The following is a 13334-nucleotide window of genomic DNA, read 5'->3' as shown; positions in this document are numbered from 1 at the left end:
TGAGAATTTGAAGGACTGAACATATATAAAACTTTCTGTGGGACTGCTCACACAGTATGTCCTTTTTAAAATAAAAACAATGCATGTGCATTACAAGTATTCTAGACACTGTGGCAAAGGGGATAGAAAAAATCATTTAAAAATTGCCTATTCTTATCATTGTTAGTTGACTCTCACACCAGTAGTCTATATACCCATGCAGCTACATGCAGATAGAGGTATGAATGCTATTTTTATTTTTATTTTTTTGGGAAATCCCCATACAGTTCTCCACTGTAGATATACCCACTGTCATTTTAACTTGCATTTTCCTGATGATTAGTGATTTTGAGCATTTTTTTCATATACTTGCTAGCTATTTATATGTCATCTTTGGAGAAGTATCTATTCCAGTCCTGCAGTAAACTTTTAAATTGGTTATTTGCTTTTATATTATTAAGTTGTAGGGGTTCTTTATATATTCTGAATGTTAACCCCTTCTCCATAATGGTTTTCAATATTTTCTCCCAGTTTCAGATTGTCTTTTCACTCTATTGATTGTCCTCTTCTCGGCATTTGTTTTTAAGTTTGAGGTATCTCTTTTTTACCTTTGTTGCCTGTGCTTATGGTATCATATCTCAGAAATCTTTGCCTGTTCCAATGTGAATGTCATGAAACTTTCCCCCTATGTTTTCTTCTAGGAGTTTGATTGTCTCAGGTCTGATATGTAAGTCTTTAACCTATTTTGAGTTAATTTTTGTCCATGTGGGTCCATCTTGATTCTTTCATCTGTGAAGAATTAATTTGCCCAACTCCGTTTGCTAAGGAGATTGTCCTTTCTCAATTGTACAGCTTTGGCACCCTTCACAAAGACCATTGGACTATATACATGAGGGTTTATTTCTGGATTTGTTCTGTTCTCATGCCTGTCTATGCCAATACTATACTCATTTGATTACTATTGCTTTGTACTATATTTTGAAATCGGGGAGAGTAAGGTCCTCACCTTTATTTTTCCATAGATCATTTTGGCTATTTGGGCTTCCTTGAAGATTCCATATGAATTCTAAAATGGTTTTCTATTTCTGCAAAAAATTCCATTAGCATTTTGATAGGGATTGCATTGAATCTGTAGGTGACTTTGTGTAGTCTGTACATCTTAACAATATTAAATCGAACCAGTGAGTGTAAACATGAATGGGATGTCTTTCCATTTATTTGTGTCTTTATTTCAGCAACGGTGTGTAGTTTTCAGTGTACAACTTCTTGTTTCCTTGGCTAAGCTTTTCCTAAGTATTCTTTTTGATGCTGTTAGAAATGGGATTCTTTTTTTAATTTTTAATTTTTTAAATTGAGGCAACATTGGTGTATAACACTGTATGTGATTTAGAAATATAGGATCACATCCTTCAGGTATACATTACTTCACCACACCCATCACCAATTATTTTCTTACTTTCCTTTTTGGATTGTTCATTGTTAGTGTATAGAAGCACAACCTATTTTTGAGTGATAATTTTATATCCTGCAACTTTGCTGAATCAATTCATTAGTTCTAACAGTATTTTTTGTGGCACCTTTAGGGTTTTCTACATGTAAGAACACAGATAATTTTCTTCTTCCTTTCCAATTTGAATACTTTTAACTTTTCTTGCCTAGTTGTTCTGGCTAGGACTTCCCATGCTATGTTGAATGAAAGTGGCAAGAATGGGCATCCTTGTCTTGCTCTGATCTTAGAGGAAAAACTTTCAGTTATTCACCAATAAGTATGATGTTAGCTGTGGTCTTTTCATGTGACCTTTATTATCGTCAGATAATTTTCTTCCATTTTCTATAGTATTATCATGAAATAATATTAAATATTGTCAGATTTTCTTTTTGTATCTCCATTGGGAGATGCTCATTTGATTTTTGTCCTTTGTTTTGTTAATGCAGCTTATTACATTTATTGATTTTCATATATTGAACCATCCTTGCATCCCAGGGGTAAGTCCTGTTTGATCATGGTACTTAATCCATTTAATGTGCTGTGGAATTAAATTTGTTAGTATTTTGTTGAAGCTATTTATGTCAGTATCCATAAGGTTTTTCTGTGTAGTTTTGTTTTCTTGTATCTTTGTTTGACTTTGATTTCACAGTAGTGTTGGTCTCATGCAAGGAATTTGGAAATGTTCTTTCCTCTTAATTTTTGGGAAAGATTTTGAGGGAGGCCTTAGGTGTATGGTACCACTGTGTTACTTTTCCTACCTACAAGGTAGAAATGGATTATAACTTTGTAATTAAGAAACTACAAGGTTTTAAAAGAATTGTATCAGCTTTTATGGAAAGGGAAAGAAATACTACAAAGTAAAAAGAGGCCTTCAGATCTCCAAATTTCTTTCTTTTTTTAAGATTATTTATGCATACAAAAGCTGGGGTACAGGCCAGAGGTGGGGTAGGGTGAGAGGGTTCACCAGAGCCAGAGTGGGGAACAGAACAGGCAGATTGACTGAAATAAACTGCTGAGGGGAGCAGCGGGCAAGTTAGAAGAGGTCTGCTCCCTGGCTGGGGATCGAACCCTTGGCTGCAGTGGCTGTGGATAGCTTCATAGGTTGCATCTTAACCCATCACACCACCAGGGAGGCCCAAGATCTTCAAATTTCTATAGGCAAGAAAAGGCTGAGTAATCTACTAAGCTGCAAACAACACAGGCTCTTTTTGTTGTTGTTTTCTTTTGTTTTGTAAAAAAAAAAAAAAAAAAGGATGAGTTGGAGGGCAGGCCAAGAATCCAGAGTTTGTAGTTGGTCACCTCACATAACAACCCTCTGGAAGTAGGACTGAAATCTAATGAAGGAACTGACAAAATATGCCCAGATGGACTTCAGAGTTCCTATGTGTTGGTGATTGTTGTAGTCTCTGTTTTTCCCCTTTTAAACAGGTGTATGTTTAGTGATAATCCTATGCCTATTCCATTATTGTTGGATATGTTTTAGAGACAAATAATTTATCTCTTTTAGTTCACAGGGATTCAGATTTGGAGGGTTAATTCTCAAGGAGCTATCCCCATGGAACTACATTAGAGGTGCCTCATCTACACCTGGACATGATTGTAGATGATGAAATCTTAGACTTTATACTGGTCTCAAAGTCTGACAGGATGATGCTCTGGACATCTTGGAGATATGTGTATTTTACATATGAATTGTAGCCAGTGAAGCCCATGTGAAGAAAATTGGAATCCCTAGCCCACAACCCTGACTGAACTTATAATAGTCAACAGCTTGCTAGCCATGTGGATGAGACATCTTTAAAGTGGGACCTTCAGCTCCCCATCAGAATACCCCACTAAAAACACATCTGTTCACAGAGCAGAGATAAGCTTGCAAAGATGAGCTTGCAGCTTGCAGCTATATACAACAGCAAGAAAATTTTTGTTATTTTGTCATCGTTTTTTGTGGTGCTTTTTTATACAGTTATAGGTGCTTGAAATACATCCTCCAACTGATCTCCTCTGTTTCTGTGACTCAGTTCTGAAATCTGAATTTTCAGGTCACATGTTTTTTTGGAGTGCTGTCCCATAGATCTAACTACTAATTAGATATGTCTCTTCTTAAGCTCAACATGTCCAACATTAATGTGTTGTCTTTCTCTACCATCTGTTCTTTCTATATTATCTTAGTTGATTTACTATCCAGTTATTCATGGCAGAAACCTGGGGAATCATTCTCAGTGCTTGCATCTTCCTGTATCTAATTTTACATCTTAAATATCTTTTGAGTTTTTCACTTTAACAGCTAATACTTTCTACCTCTCATAGTACTACTTTAGTAATAGTAACTGTTCTGGTCTCTGTTCCTTTATTTTCATTCCTTTAAATTCATTATCCCAATTGCTGGCAGAGGGGTATTTTAAAACTACACATATACGATCACATTACATGTTTCTAACAATTCCTAAATGGCTTCACTTTATTCACAGAAAATATATACATTTAATGATCTGGCCCCTTGCCAATCTCTAGCCTTACTGCTTATTTCTCCTTTTTACTTTATGATACTGAATTACTTATAGCTCTTCAAATACATGAGGTAAAAACAGATTTTCTCCTCCTTCAGGCTGCTCTACTCACTCAGGTTTTTGGCATAATTCAATTTCGTGTGGTTTTGTGACTGAAATACCCATCCTCTTGTTGGCTGTTGACTAGTGTTAACACTCAGCTCTTACAAGTTGTTCCCAGGTATAAGCCACATGACCCTCTCCAAAAATTGCAGCTTTCTTATTCCAAGCCAGCGGGATAATCTCACTCCAATGTGCTATAATAGAGCCTTGTATAATATACCCTTATCAAGGGAATAGCTGTTCTGTGTCTCACTCAAGGGATTGGGATTAGACAAGGCTTGTTCACCAGGAATCTCGGAGGTTATCTTAGAATTTTGTCTACATAAATAAAGGATTATTTGGAAAATTTTAGGATTAAAAAGTCCTTAATAACTGGAAAGTTTGCAAAAATGTATCTTTCTGCATATCTGTTTTTATCCACTATGTTGGCTACTCAGTGGGTTCTTTTATTTTAGCAAATATTTTTCAGTTGTGGGGAACTTTGGTCTTTATTTCAATGATGATTTCATCCCTTCTGTTTTCTCTCTGCTTTTTCTTTTTTCTTCTATTTTCCTTCCTTTTATTTTTTTTCTTTCTGGGACTCCCATTATTTGTATGTTGTACCTTTTGAACTAGTCCTTCAATTTTATTACTTTTCTCTCTTATTTTCCATCATCTTCTGCTACTTTTTGGTAGATTTACTCAATCAGCATATTCCCATCTCATTGATGTCATTAGTGGTGGTTTTCTAAACCTTTTTTTCCCCTTTATAATCGGTACTTCCACCATCTTGCTTGTTTTTCTGTTTGTTTGGTTCTGTATCTTTAAAGTTAGAGCCTTCCTACAGATGTTTGTTACTGCTCGTACATCTGTTCATGATTTTGATTATGAAACTAAAAAGCTGATTGGAAATTCTGGGAAGTTGGTGGGACTTGCTAACTCTGATCTCCACAGGCTGGTTGGACCTGGGTTACTTTTTGGTGAACACCAATGTCAGTCTGTTTACACTTTTCCTTGGGGTTACTCAAGATTCTCAGAAAGGGATCTTTAATATTCTTCTGGTAGATAGATGTCTGCTGCTAGCATTCAGGGAACATAGTGGGGAGGGCACTGGATAGCATCACAGTATTTAGTTACTCAATCCTAATTTGAGTATGTTATTTACACTCTCAGTTTACCTAAAGTCTCCTCAGATTTCCTTTGGTAGGAGGGACAGACAGTTGTCTAATCTCATGGAGATGAGAAGGGGAATTTTGGGTTCTGGACTATTTCTTAAAAGCTTTTACCTATACCTCCTCATATCTGAGCCTTCCTGCCATTCCCACTACAATATTTTTCATAGTTCCAGAGATGTCAGGCACTATCAGTTCCTGAACACTTATAGAATTCTGCAGTTAAAATTGAACTGTTTCTCATGAGTTATGTTTTTGCTTTGTAGACTCTCCTAAGTCATTTATTATTCTGTTCTCCCACTTCCAAAATTTTGCCTTTCCTTTCTTCACAAATGTATGCTTATCTTGTTTTCCAAAATCTTGCTTCTGTAGATTTCCTGGAGCTTCTGGAGAGAGTGAAATTAGATGTATATATTTAAGCTGGTGTTTCTCATTATGTTGTAATATGTTATTTCTTATATGTCAAATTCCTATATGTAAGAATTTTTTTTTTTTTTAAATATTAAATTTTATTTTTATATTCCCCATACAATTGCAAACGCCCCATTCTGACCCCAATCCTTCCTCCCGCCCCCCACCCCCCAAAAAGTGTCTCTGGTTCATAGTTTTTTGTTGATTTTGATTTTCACTTTCTTATATTCATTTCCTGGTCCCTTAATTAAGTTTTCTAGATTCCTGCTATGAGTAGACTCCGGTATTTTTCTTTTTCTTTTTGGCTTATTTCGCTGAGCATGATCCCTTCCAGTGCCATCCATGTTGCTGCAAATTGCATGTGTTTATCTTTTTTGAATGCTGAGTAATATTCCATGGTATATATGTACCACATCTTCTTGATCCAGTCATCTATTTTTGGGCATTTGGGTTGTTTCCAAAGCTTAGCTATTGTAAACAGTGCTGCTATAAACATAGGAGTGCAGGTGCTCTTTGGAATTGATGTTTCTGTGTCCTTTGGGTAAATACCTAGGAGTGGAATTGCTGGATCATATGGAAGCTCTATGTTTAGTAGGTCCAGAAATCTCCACACAGCTCTCCATAATGGTTGGACCAGTTTGCACTCCCACCAACAGTGCAGAAGAGTTCCTTTTTTCTCCACATCCTCGCCAACATTTGTGTTGCTAGTTTTTTTAATATGTGCCATTCTCACTGGTGTGAGATGGTATCTCATGGTAGTTTTGATTTGCATTTCCCTGATTACAAGTGATGTTGAACATTTTTTCATATGTCTGTTGGCCATTTGCATTTCCTCTTCAGAGAAGTTTCTTTTTAGCTCTTCTGCCCATTTTGACTGGATTATTTTCTTTGTTGTTGCTGAGTCTCATCAGCTCTTTGCAGATTTTTGTGATCAGTCCTTTATCATTAGTGTTGGGTGCAAAAATGTTCTCCCAGTTGGTGGGGTTTCTTCTTTGTTTGTTATTGTCTCTTTTGCTGTGCAGAAGCTCTTTAATTTGATGTAGTCCCAGCTGTTTATCTTTCTCTTCACTATCACTGCTTTGGGAGATGTGTCTGTAAAGATGTCTTTGATGTGCAAATCCCGTAGTGTTTCGCCTATATTTCCTTCTATGTATTTTATGGTTTCAGGTCTTATGTCTAGTTCTTTAATCCATTTTGAGTTGATTTTTGTGTATGGTGTGAGGTAGTGGTCAAGCTTCATTCTTTTGCATGTAGCGACCCAGTTTTCCCAGCACCATTTATTGAACAAACTTTCTTTGCTCCAATGCATAGTCTTTGCTCCTTTGTCAAAGATTAGTTGACCATAAATCTGTGGGTTTATTTCTGGATTTTCTATTCGATTCCATGGTCTGTATGTCTGTTCTTGTTCCAATACCATGCAGTTTTGATGATTATGGCTTTGTATAGTTTGAAGTCTGGGAGTGTGATGCCTCCATTTCCGTCTTTTTTTTTCAGTAGAGCTTTGGCTATTCGGGGTTTTTTGGTGATTCCATATGAATTTCATCAATAATTGTTCTATTTCTTTGAAGAATGCCATTGAGATTTTGATTGGAATAGCATTGAATCTGTATATTTGCTTTTGGTAGGAGGCCATTTTATATAATGTTTATTCTTCCAATCCATGAGCAGGGGATGTCTTTCCATTTCTTTGTGTCTTCTTCTATTTCTTTTAACAGTGTTTTATAGTTTTCTTTGTATAGGTCCTTTACCTCTTTTGTTAGATTTATTCCCAAATATTTGATTTTTTTTTTGTTTCGATAATAAAGGGGTGGTTTTTTTGATTTCTTCTTCTTCAGATTTATTGTTTGTGTATAGGAAGGCTACTGACTTTTGCGTGTTGATTTTGTATCCTGCCACTTTACTGAATTGATTGATGAGTTGAATTAGTTTTTCTGTGGAGATTTTGGGGTTCTCTATGTATATTATCATATCATCTGCAAAATAGTGATAGTTTGACTCTTCTTTTCCAATTTGGATTCCTTGGATGTTTTTCTCTTGTCTTATTGCTCTGGCTAGGACTTCCAGTATTATATTGAAAAGCAGTGGTGAGAGTGGACATCCTTGTCTTGTTCCAGATCTTAATGGAATTGCTTTCAGCTTTTCACCATTGAGAATGATACTGGCTGTTGCTTGTCATAGATGGCCTTTATGATGTTGAGGTATGTTCCTTGTATCCCAAGAATTTCAAGGGCTTTTATCATGAATGGGTGTTGCACTTTGTCGAAAGCTTTCTCAGCATCTATTGATATTATCATATGGTTTTTATATTTCTTTTTGTTGATGTGTTGGATAACGTTGATTGATTTTCGGATGTTAAACCATCCTTGTGCCCCTGGAATGAATCCAACTTGGTCGTGGTGAATTATCTTATGGATACATTGTTGGATTCTGATAGCTAAAATTTTATTGAGGATTTTGCATCAGTGTTCATTAGGGAGATTGGCCTATAGTTTTCCTTTTTTGTGTTGTCCTTATTCGGTTTTGGTATTAGTGTAATATTGGCTTCATAGAACGTGTTTTGGTATTGTCCCTTCCTTCTCAATTTTTTGGAAGAGTTTGTGAAGGATAGGCACTAATTCGTCTCTGAATGTTTGGTAGAATTCATTTGTAAATCCATCAGGTCCTGGGCTTTTGTTTTTGGGAGGTTTTTAATTACCATTTCAATTTCGCTGCTTGTAATTGGTGTTTAGGTGTTCTATTTCTTCTTTATCTAGCTTTGGGTGATTGTAGAGTTGTAGGAATTTGTCCATCTCCTCTAGATTGTTGAACTTGTTTCCATATAACTGTTCATAGTAGTTACTGATTATTCTTTTGATTTCTGCTGTGTCCGTTGTGATTTCTCCTCTTTCATTTATGATTCTGTGTATTTGTGCTTTCTCCCTTTTTCCTTTGTGAGCCTGGCTAGGGGTTTGTCTATTTTTATTTATTTTTTCAAAGAACCAGCTCTTGGTTTCATTGATCTTTTGGATTGTTTTTTTTAGTTCAATTTCATTTATTTCTGCTTTGGTTTTATTATTTCTTTTCTTCTACTGGTTCTGGGGTTTTTGTTGTTCTTTTCTAGATCTTTGAGCTTCGAGATTAGGTTGTTTCTTTGAGTTCTTTCTTGTTTTTTGATGTGAGCTTCTATTGCTATATATTTTCCTCTTATTACTGCTTTTGCTGCATCCCATACATTAGGATATGGTGTCCTCCTTGTCATTCAATTCAAAGAATTTTTTAATTTCTTCTTTGATCTCCTCGTTAGTCCAGTGGTCTTCCAGTAGTGTGGCTTTTAATCTCCATGAGGTAGGATAGTTCCTTGCCTTCTTTTTATGATTTATTTCTAGTTTGATGCCTTCGTGGTCAGAAAAGATGGTTGGTATGATTTCAATCTTGGTGTATCTGTTGATGTTTGTCTTGTGCCCCAGTATGTGATCGATCCTGGAGAATGATCTGTGTGCGCTTGAGAAAAATGTGTACTCCGTTTTTTTGGGTTTAGTGTTCTATAGATGTCTGTTAAGCCCAAATGCTCTAGGTCCTTATTTAGAGCTTTAGTTTCTTTACTTATTTTTTGTCTTGTTGATCTATCCATTGTTGATAGTGGTGTGTTGAAGTCTCCCACTACATATGTTTTCTCTGATGTCTGTTTTCAGAGAGGACAACAGTTGTCTGATATATTTTGGTGCTCTTTCGTTGGTGAGTATATGTTAATGAGTGTTATTTCTTCTTGAAGTATTGTCCCCTAATCATAATGTAGTGACCATTGGGGTCTCTTTTTATTTTTGAGTTTGAAGTCTGTTTTATCTGATATAAGTATAGCTGTTCCTGCTTTCTTTTTTGGCCCATTTGCTTGTAGGATTGTTTTCCATCCTTTGACTTTGAGCCTATTTTTATCTTTTGTAGCTAAATGTGTTTCCTGGAGACAGCAAAAGGTTGGGTTTTGTATCTTAATCCAGGCTGCAACTCTGTGTCTTTTTATTGAAGAGTTTAGTCCATTTACATTTAGAGTTAATATTGATATGTTAGCATCTGTATTTGCCATTATGTTTGTCTTTCCTTTGATTTTATTTATTTATTCTTTTAATAACTTTTTTTTTTTTTTTTTTGGTCTTCTTTCGTTGTTATTCGTCCCTCTGAGGTTCTGGCTTTAGGATTCCTTGTAGTATTTTTTGGAGTGGGGGTTTAGTCGCAATGAAATTCCGGAGTTTCTCTTTGTCTGGGAAGGTCCATATTCTTTCTTCATGGAGGAAAGAGAGCTTTGCGGGATAGAGTATTCTTGGTTGGCATCTGTTTTCTTGGAGTCTGTTGACTATGTCCCTCCACTCTCTCCTTGCCCGTAGTGTTTCTTCAGAGAAGTCTGATGTCAGCCTGATTGGTTTTCCTTTGAATGTTATCTGTTTCTTCCCTCTTGTCAGCTTCATTATTTTTTCCTTGTCCTGGATTCTTGGGAGCTTTACTATTATGTGTCTTGCTGTGTTTTTCCTTTCGTCGTGGAAGTTTGGTGTTCTTCTTGCTTCTTGTATATCAATTTTCAGCTCCTTCTTCTCATTTGGAAGTTCTCTTCAATTATATCCATGAATATTTTCTCTGTTCCTACATCTCTCTCCTCTCCTTCTGGAATTCCTATAACTCTTATATTTCCTTTCCTCATGGAGTCAGATAGTTCCCGAAGTCTTTCTTCATTCTTTTTCCTTCGTACTTCTCTTTCCTTTTCTGTTTTGGTTCTTTTTATTTCTGTGTCTTCAAGATTACTTATTCGTTCTTCCATTTCATCTATTCTGCTTTCATTGCTTTTCCCAGAGTTCTTTAGTTCCTCCATTAATTCTTTGATCTCCTGCATTTCTCTTACTTCCCTCTTTAGGGACTCAATTTCCTTCTTCTGATCTATCACTTTTTTAATCATGGCAATTTTAAATTCTCTTTCTGGAAGGCTCAGAAGTTCTTCCAAGTTGCTGTCGTTGCAATCTGGGGAGTGGTTTTCTTTTTGTGGTGTGCTTCTTTCCTGAGGAGTTTTTAGGTTGCGTGTGGTTCTTCTACTCCCTACTGTCTGTTTTCTAATTTGTCGTATGCGTTGGGACGCTGTGTTGCTCGGACTGACTGACATCTTGGGTGAACTTCTCCGCTCCCCTCTGGCTCTTCCAGGAGCCATCTCTGTCTTCTGGGGGAGCTTTCTGCTGGTTTTAGGCAGTTTTTACTGAAGAAATGTCCCTGTTCTCAAATGGCGAAGCGGGATGCAGTCCCTGCGCCTCCGGTTTCAGGCACACTCTTCTGCGCACCCAGTCTGCCCCGGACGTGGGTGCCTGCTCCCTCTGTGGGCTCAGACTGCTGGTCGGAAGGGGCCTGGCGTGGAATAACTTCCCGGCTGGCCACTGGGTCCTCCAGAAACCTTCTGCCCTTTTCAAGCAGTCTTAAGAAATGTCCTGTTTTATAGGGTGTTAGTGACTTTTTTTTTCCTGGTCGCTAGGTGGCGCCAGAGATCTCTCCTATTGTCCTTGGGGGGCTGTTTTTCGCCTCCCCCCACCCCGTGGGACAGAGAACAGAGCGGGAATGGTAGGGTACACCTCAACAGCTTTGGGGTGCTGTGTCTGCTTTGTGCCCCACCGTCGTGGAGAAACCACGCCCCGAATTTTCGTGCCCCGGGTCTCAGTTCAAAGCCCTCAGTTCCAGGACGCGGGCTGTAGCCCAGTTCAGTGGCGCGGGAAGGGCGCCTTTTGCACCGCTCCCGTGCCTGGGCGCCTGGTTCCTGCTCACTCAGGGAGGGACCTTCACCTCAGTGAGGACCTCGGCGCGTCTCCCCGCAAGCCTAGGTCGTCTCCCCGCAAGCCTAGGTCGCAGGCGCGGGGACCTGGGCAGCCGAGATCCAGGTCTGCACTTGCTTTTCAAGCGCACCGAGCGCGCCGCGTTCCCGCGCCAGCTTACCGGCAGCCCGGGCTGTGTGCGCGTCTCCCGGGGTCTTTGTTCTTCTCTAATGGCGCCCGGAGCCGTTCGCTCACCGCCGCGGCGGATCCTGCAGGGTTCGCCTCAGCTCCCGTTCACGGGGTGTGGTGGCTGCAATAGTTCCTTTCCACTCACAGTCCCGCTTGCTGCGTCGTTTGTTCTTGTGGGCCGTTTTGGTTTGTTGTTTCCTCCTCTCTGCTGGTCGGAGAGTGCCGCCTCTGTGGGCGGGGGAGGGGAGCAGGGTTCTGCGCTTCCCTCCCTTCTAGTCCTCTTTTATGGCCAGTTTCTTCTTCGGGCAGTTCGCTGGCGTCACCCGTTTATCTTCCATGTCCCAGTTCTCACTGGGACCTGCCGCTTTTCCTCCCTATTCACTTTTTTTAATGGGAGATCTTACTCGCAGTGTCTCCTCGCCGCCATGTTGCTCCGCCCCCTCCTATATGTAAGAATTTATTCTTTAGTTATCTGTTCCATTTCATTTGAAATATTTATCAGTACCACACTCATTTATTGGGGTTTTCTTTTGATTTATATTATTCCTTATGGTTGTAATTTTATGTTTAACTCTATAGTATTTGTTAGTTTTATAATGCCAGAAGTATAGGTATATTGGGATCATTAAACTTTGGAAATTATGAGATCCCATCTGTTAATGTTGGATTTATTTCACATACTTAAATTTTTACTCATGACTGTGTTAATAAGAATTAGCAGGATTTAAATTCAAATGTTGGAACATTATTATCACATATTGAAAACATTTTGTTCCTTTTTTTCATTAAGACTGAAGTTGCTGAAGAACCTCAACAAGTTTCAACTGTTCATCTCCAACTAGGATTGCCACTGGTTTTTATTGTTAGTCAACAAGCTACATATGAAGCTGATAGAAGAACTGCTGAATGGGTTGCTTGGCGTCTTCTGGGAAAAGCAGGAGTTTTACTCTTGTTAAGGTATCTTGAATATTAAATATATACTACATTTAGCAAAACACTAATATTTTTATCATTTTAAAATATAATTATAGTTAAAAGTAGTTTCAAAGCTAAAGTCTATACATTGATTATTAGAGTAATTAAAATTTAAACCTTTAAACTTTTCTAAAGGAAGATGAAGAATGGAAAATCTGGACTATATGTATAAAATTCACCAGACTCATTAAATTGTAATTTTTTTTCAAATACACTTTTTAGTATAAGAGCTTACAGTTCTATTTTATGTTGACATCCTGGATTACTATTATTTATCAGATTAGCAACATAAAACATCTATTTCCATTTTGAAAAAGGGACTCTTTGGAAGTGGACATTCCTCAGCATGCTAATGTGGTCTTCAAAAGAGCAGAAGAGGTTAGTCATTTGATGTGTTGATCTGTAATGTGTCTATCTGCTTATTTAAACAAAGTTATCATATGTGATCTAAAGTAACATATGCTTATTATAGAAAAGATATTCTGTAAATTGTCACTATTCAAGAAAAATATCTATTAACATTTTGGCATTATTTTTTTCATTTGTCAGCCTCTTTGCCCATTTCATTTATTTATGTATTTTAAAGAAATTTTCAAATAAATTTTATTTAATTGTTTGCTGTTGTGCTATGATGCCTGCCTTTGCATACTGTTTTGAACATCACTGTTTCTTACCTTTGGGTAAATTTCTGGAAGTGAAATTTGTCAAAGGAGATTGGGGTTTTTAAAGCTTTTAAATACATTGTCAAATTCTCCTCCAGAAAGGTCATACTTGT

The 13334-nt window shown here is 37.6% G+C and overlaps 1 protein-coding gene across 3 annotated transcripts in view; it reads left to right on the top strand.

The window, feature by feature from the left end:
• Positions 1–13334, top strand: part of TXNDC16 (thioredoxin domain containing 16) — an 81772-nt gene that overhangs the window by 37595 nt on the left and 30843 nt on the right. For all 3 annotated transcript variants that reach the window (XM_037503344.2, XM_037503342.2, XM_037503345.2), the window contains 2 exons: positions 12375–12541; positions 12877–12937. In XM_037503344.2, the coding sequence (XP_037359241.1) occupies positions 12375–12541; positions 12877–12937 (228 nt within the window). The remainder of the gene's footprint in view (positions 1–12374; positions 12542–12876; positions 12938–13334) is intronic.

Source organism: Talpa occidentalis, unplaced genomic scaffold (assembly GCF_014898055.3).
Source record: "Talpa occidentalis isolate TD23 unplaced genomic scaffold, MPIMG_talOcc4v2.1 talOcc4.11, whole genome shotgun sequence".
In the NCBI taxonomy this organism is placed as follows: domain Eukaryota; kingdom Metazoa; phylum Chordata; class Mammalia; order Eulipotyphla; family Talpidae; genus Talpa; species Talpa occidentalis.
Note: the sequence above shows the minus strand (reverse complement) of the source record. Positions and strands in the feature narration are given on the sequence as shown.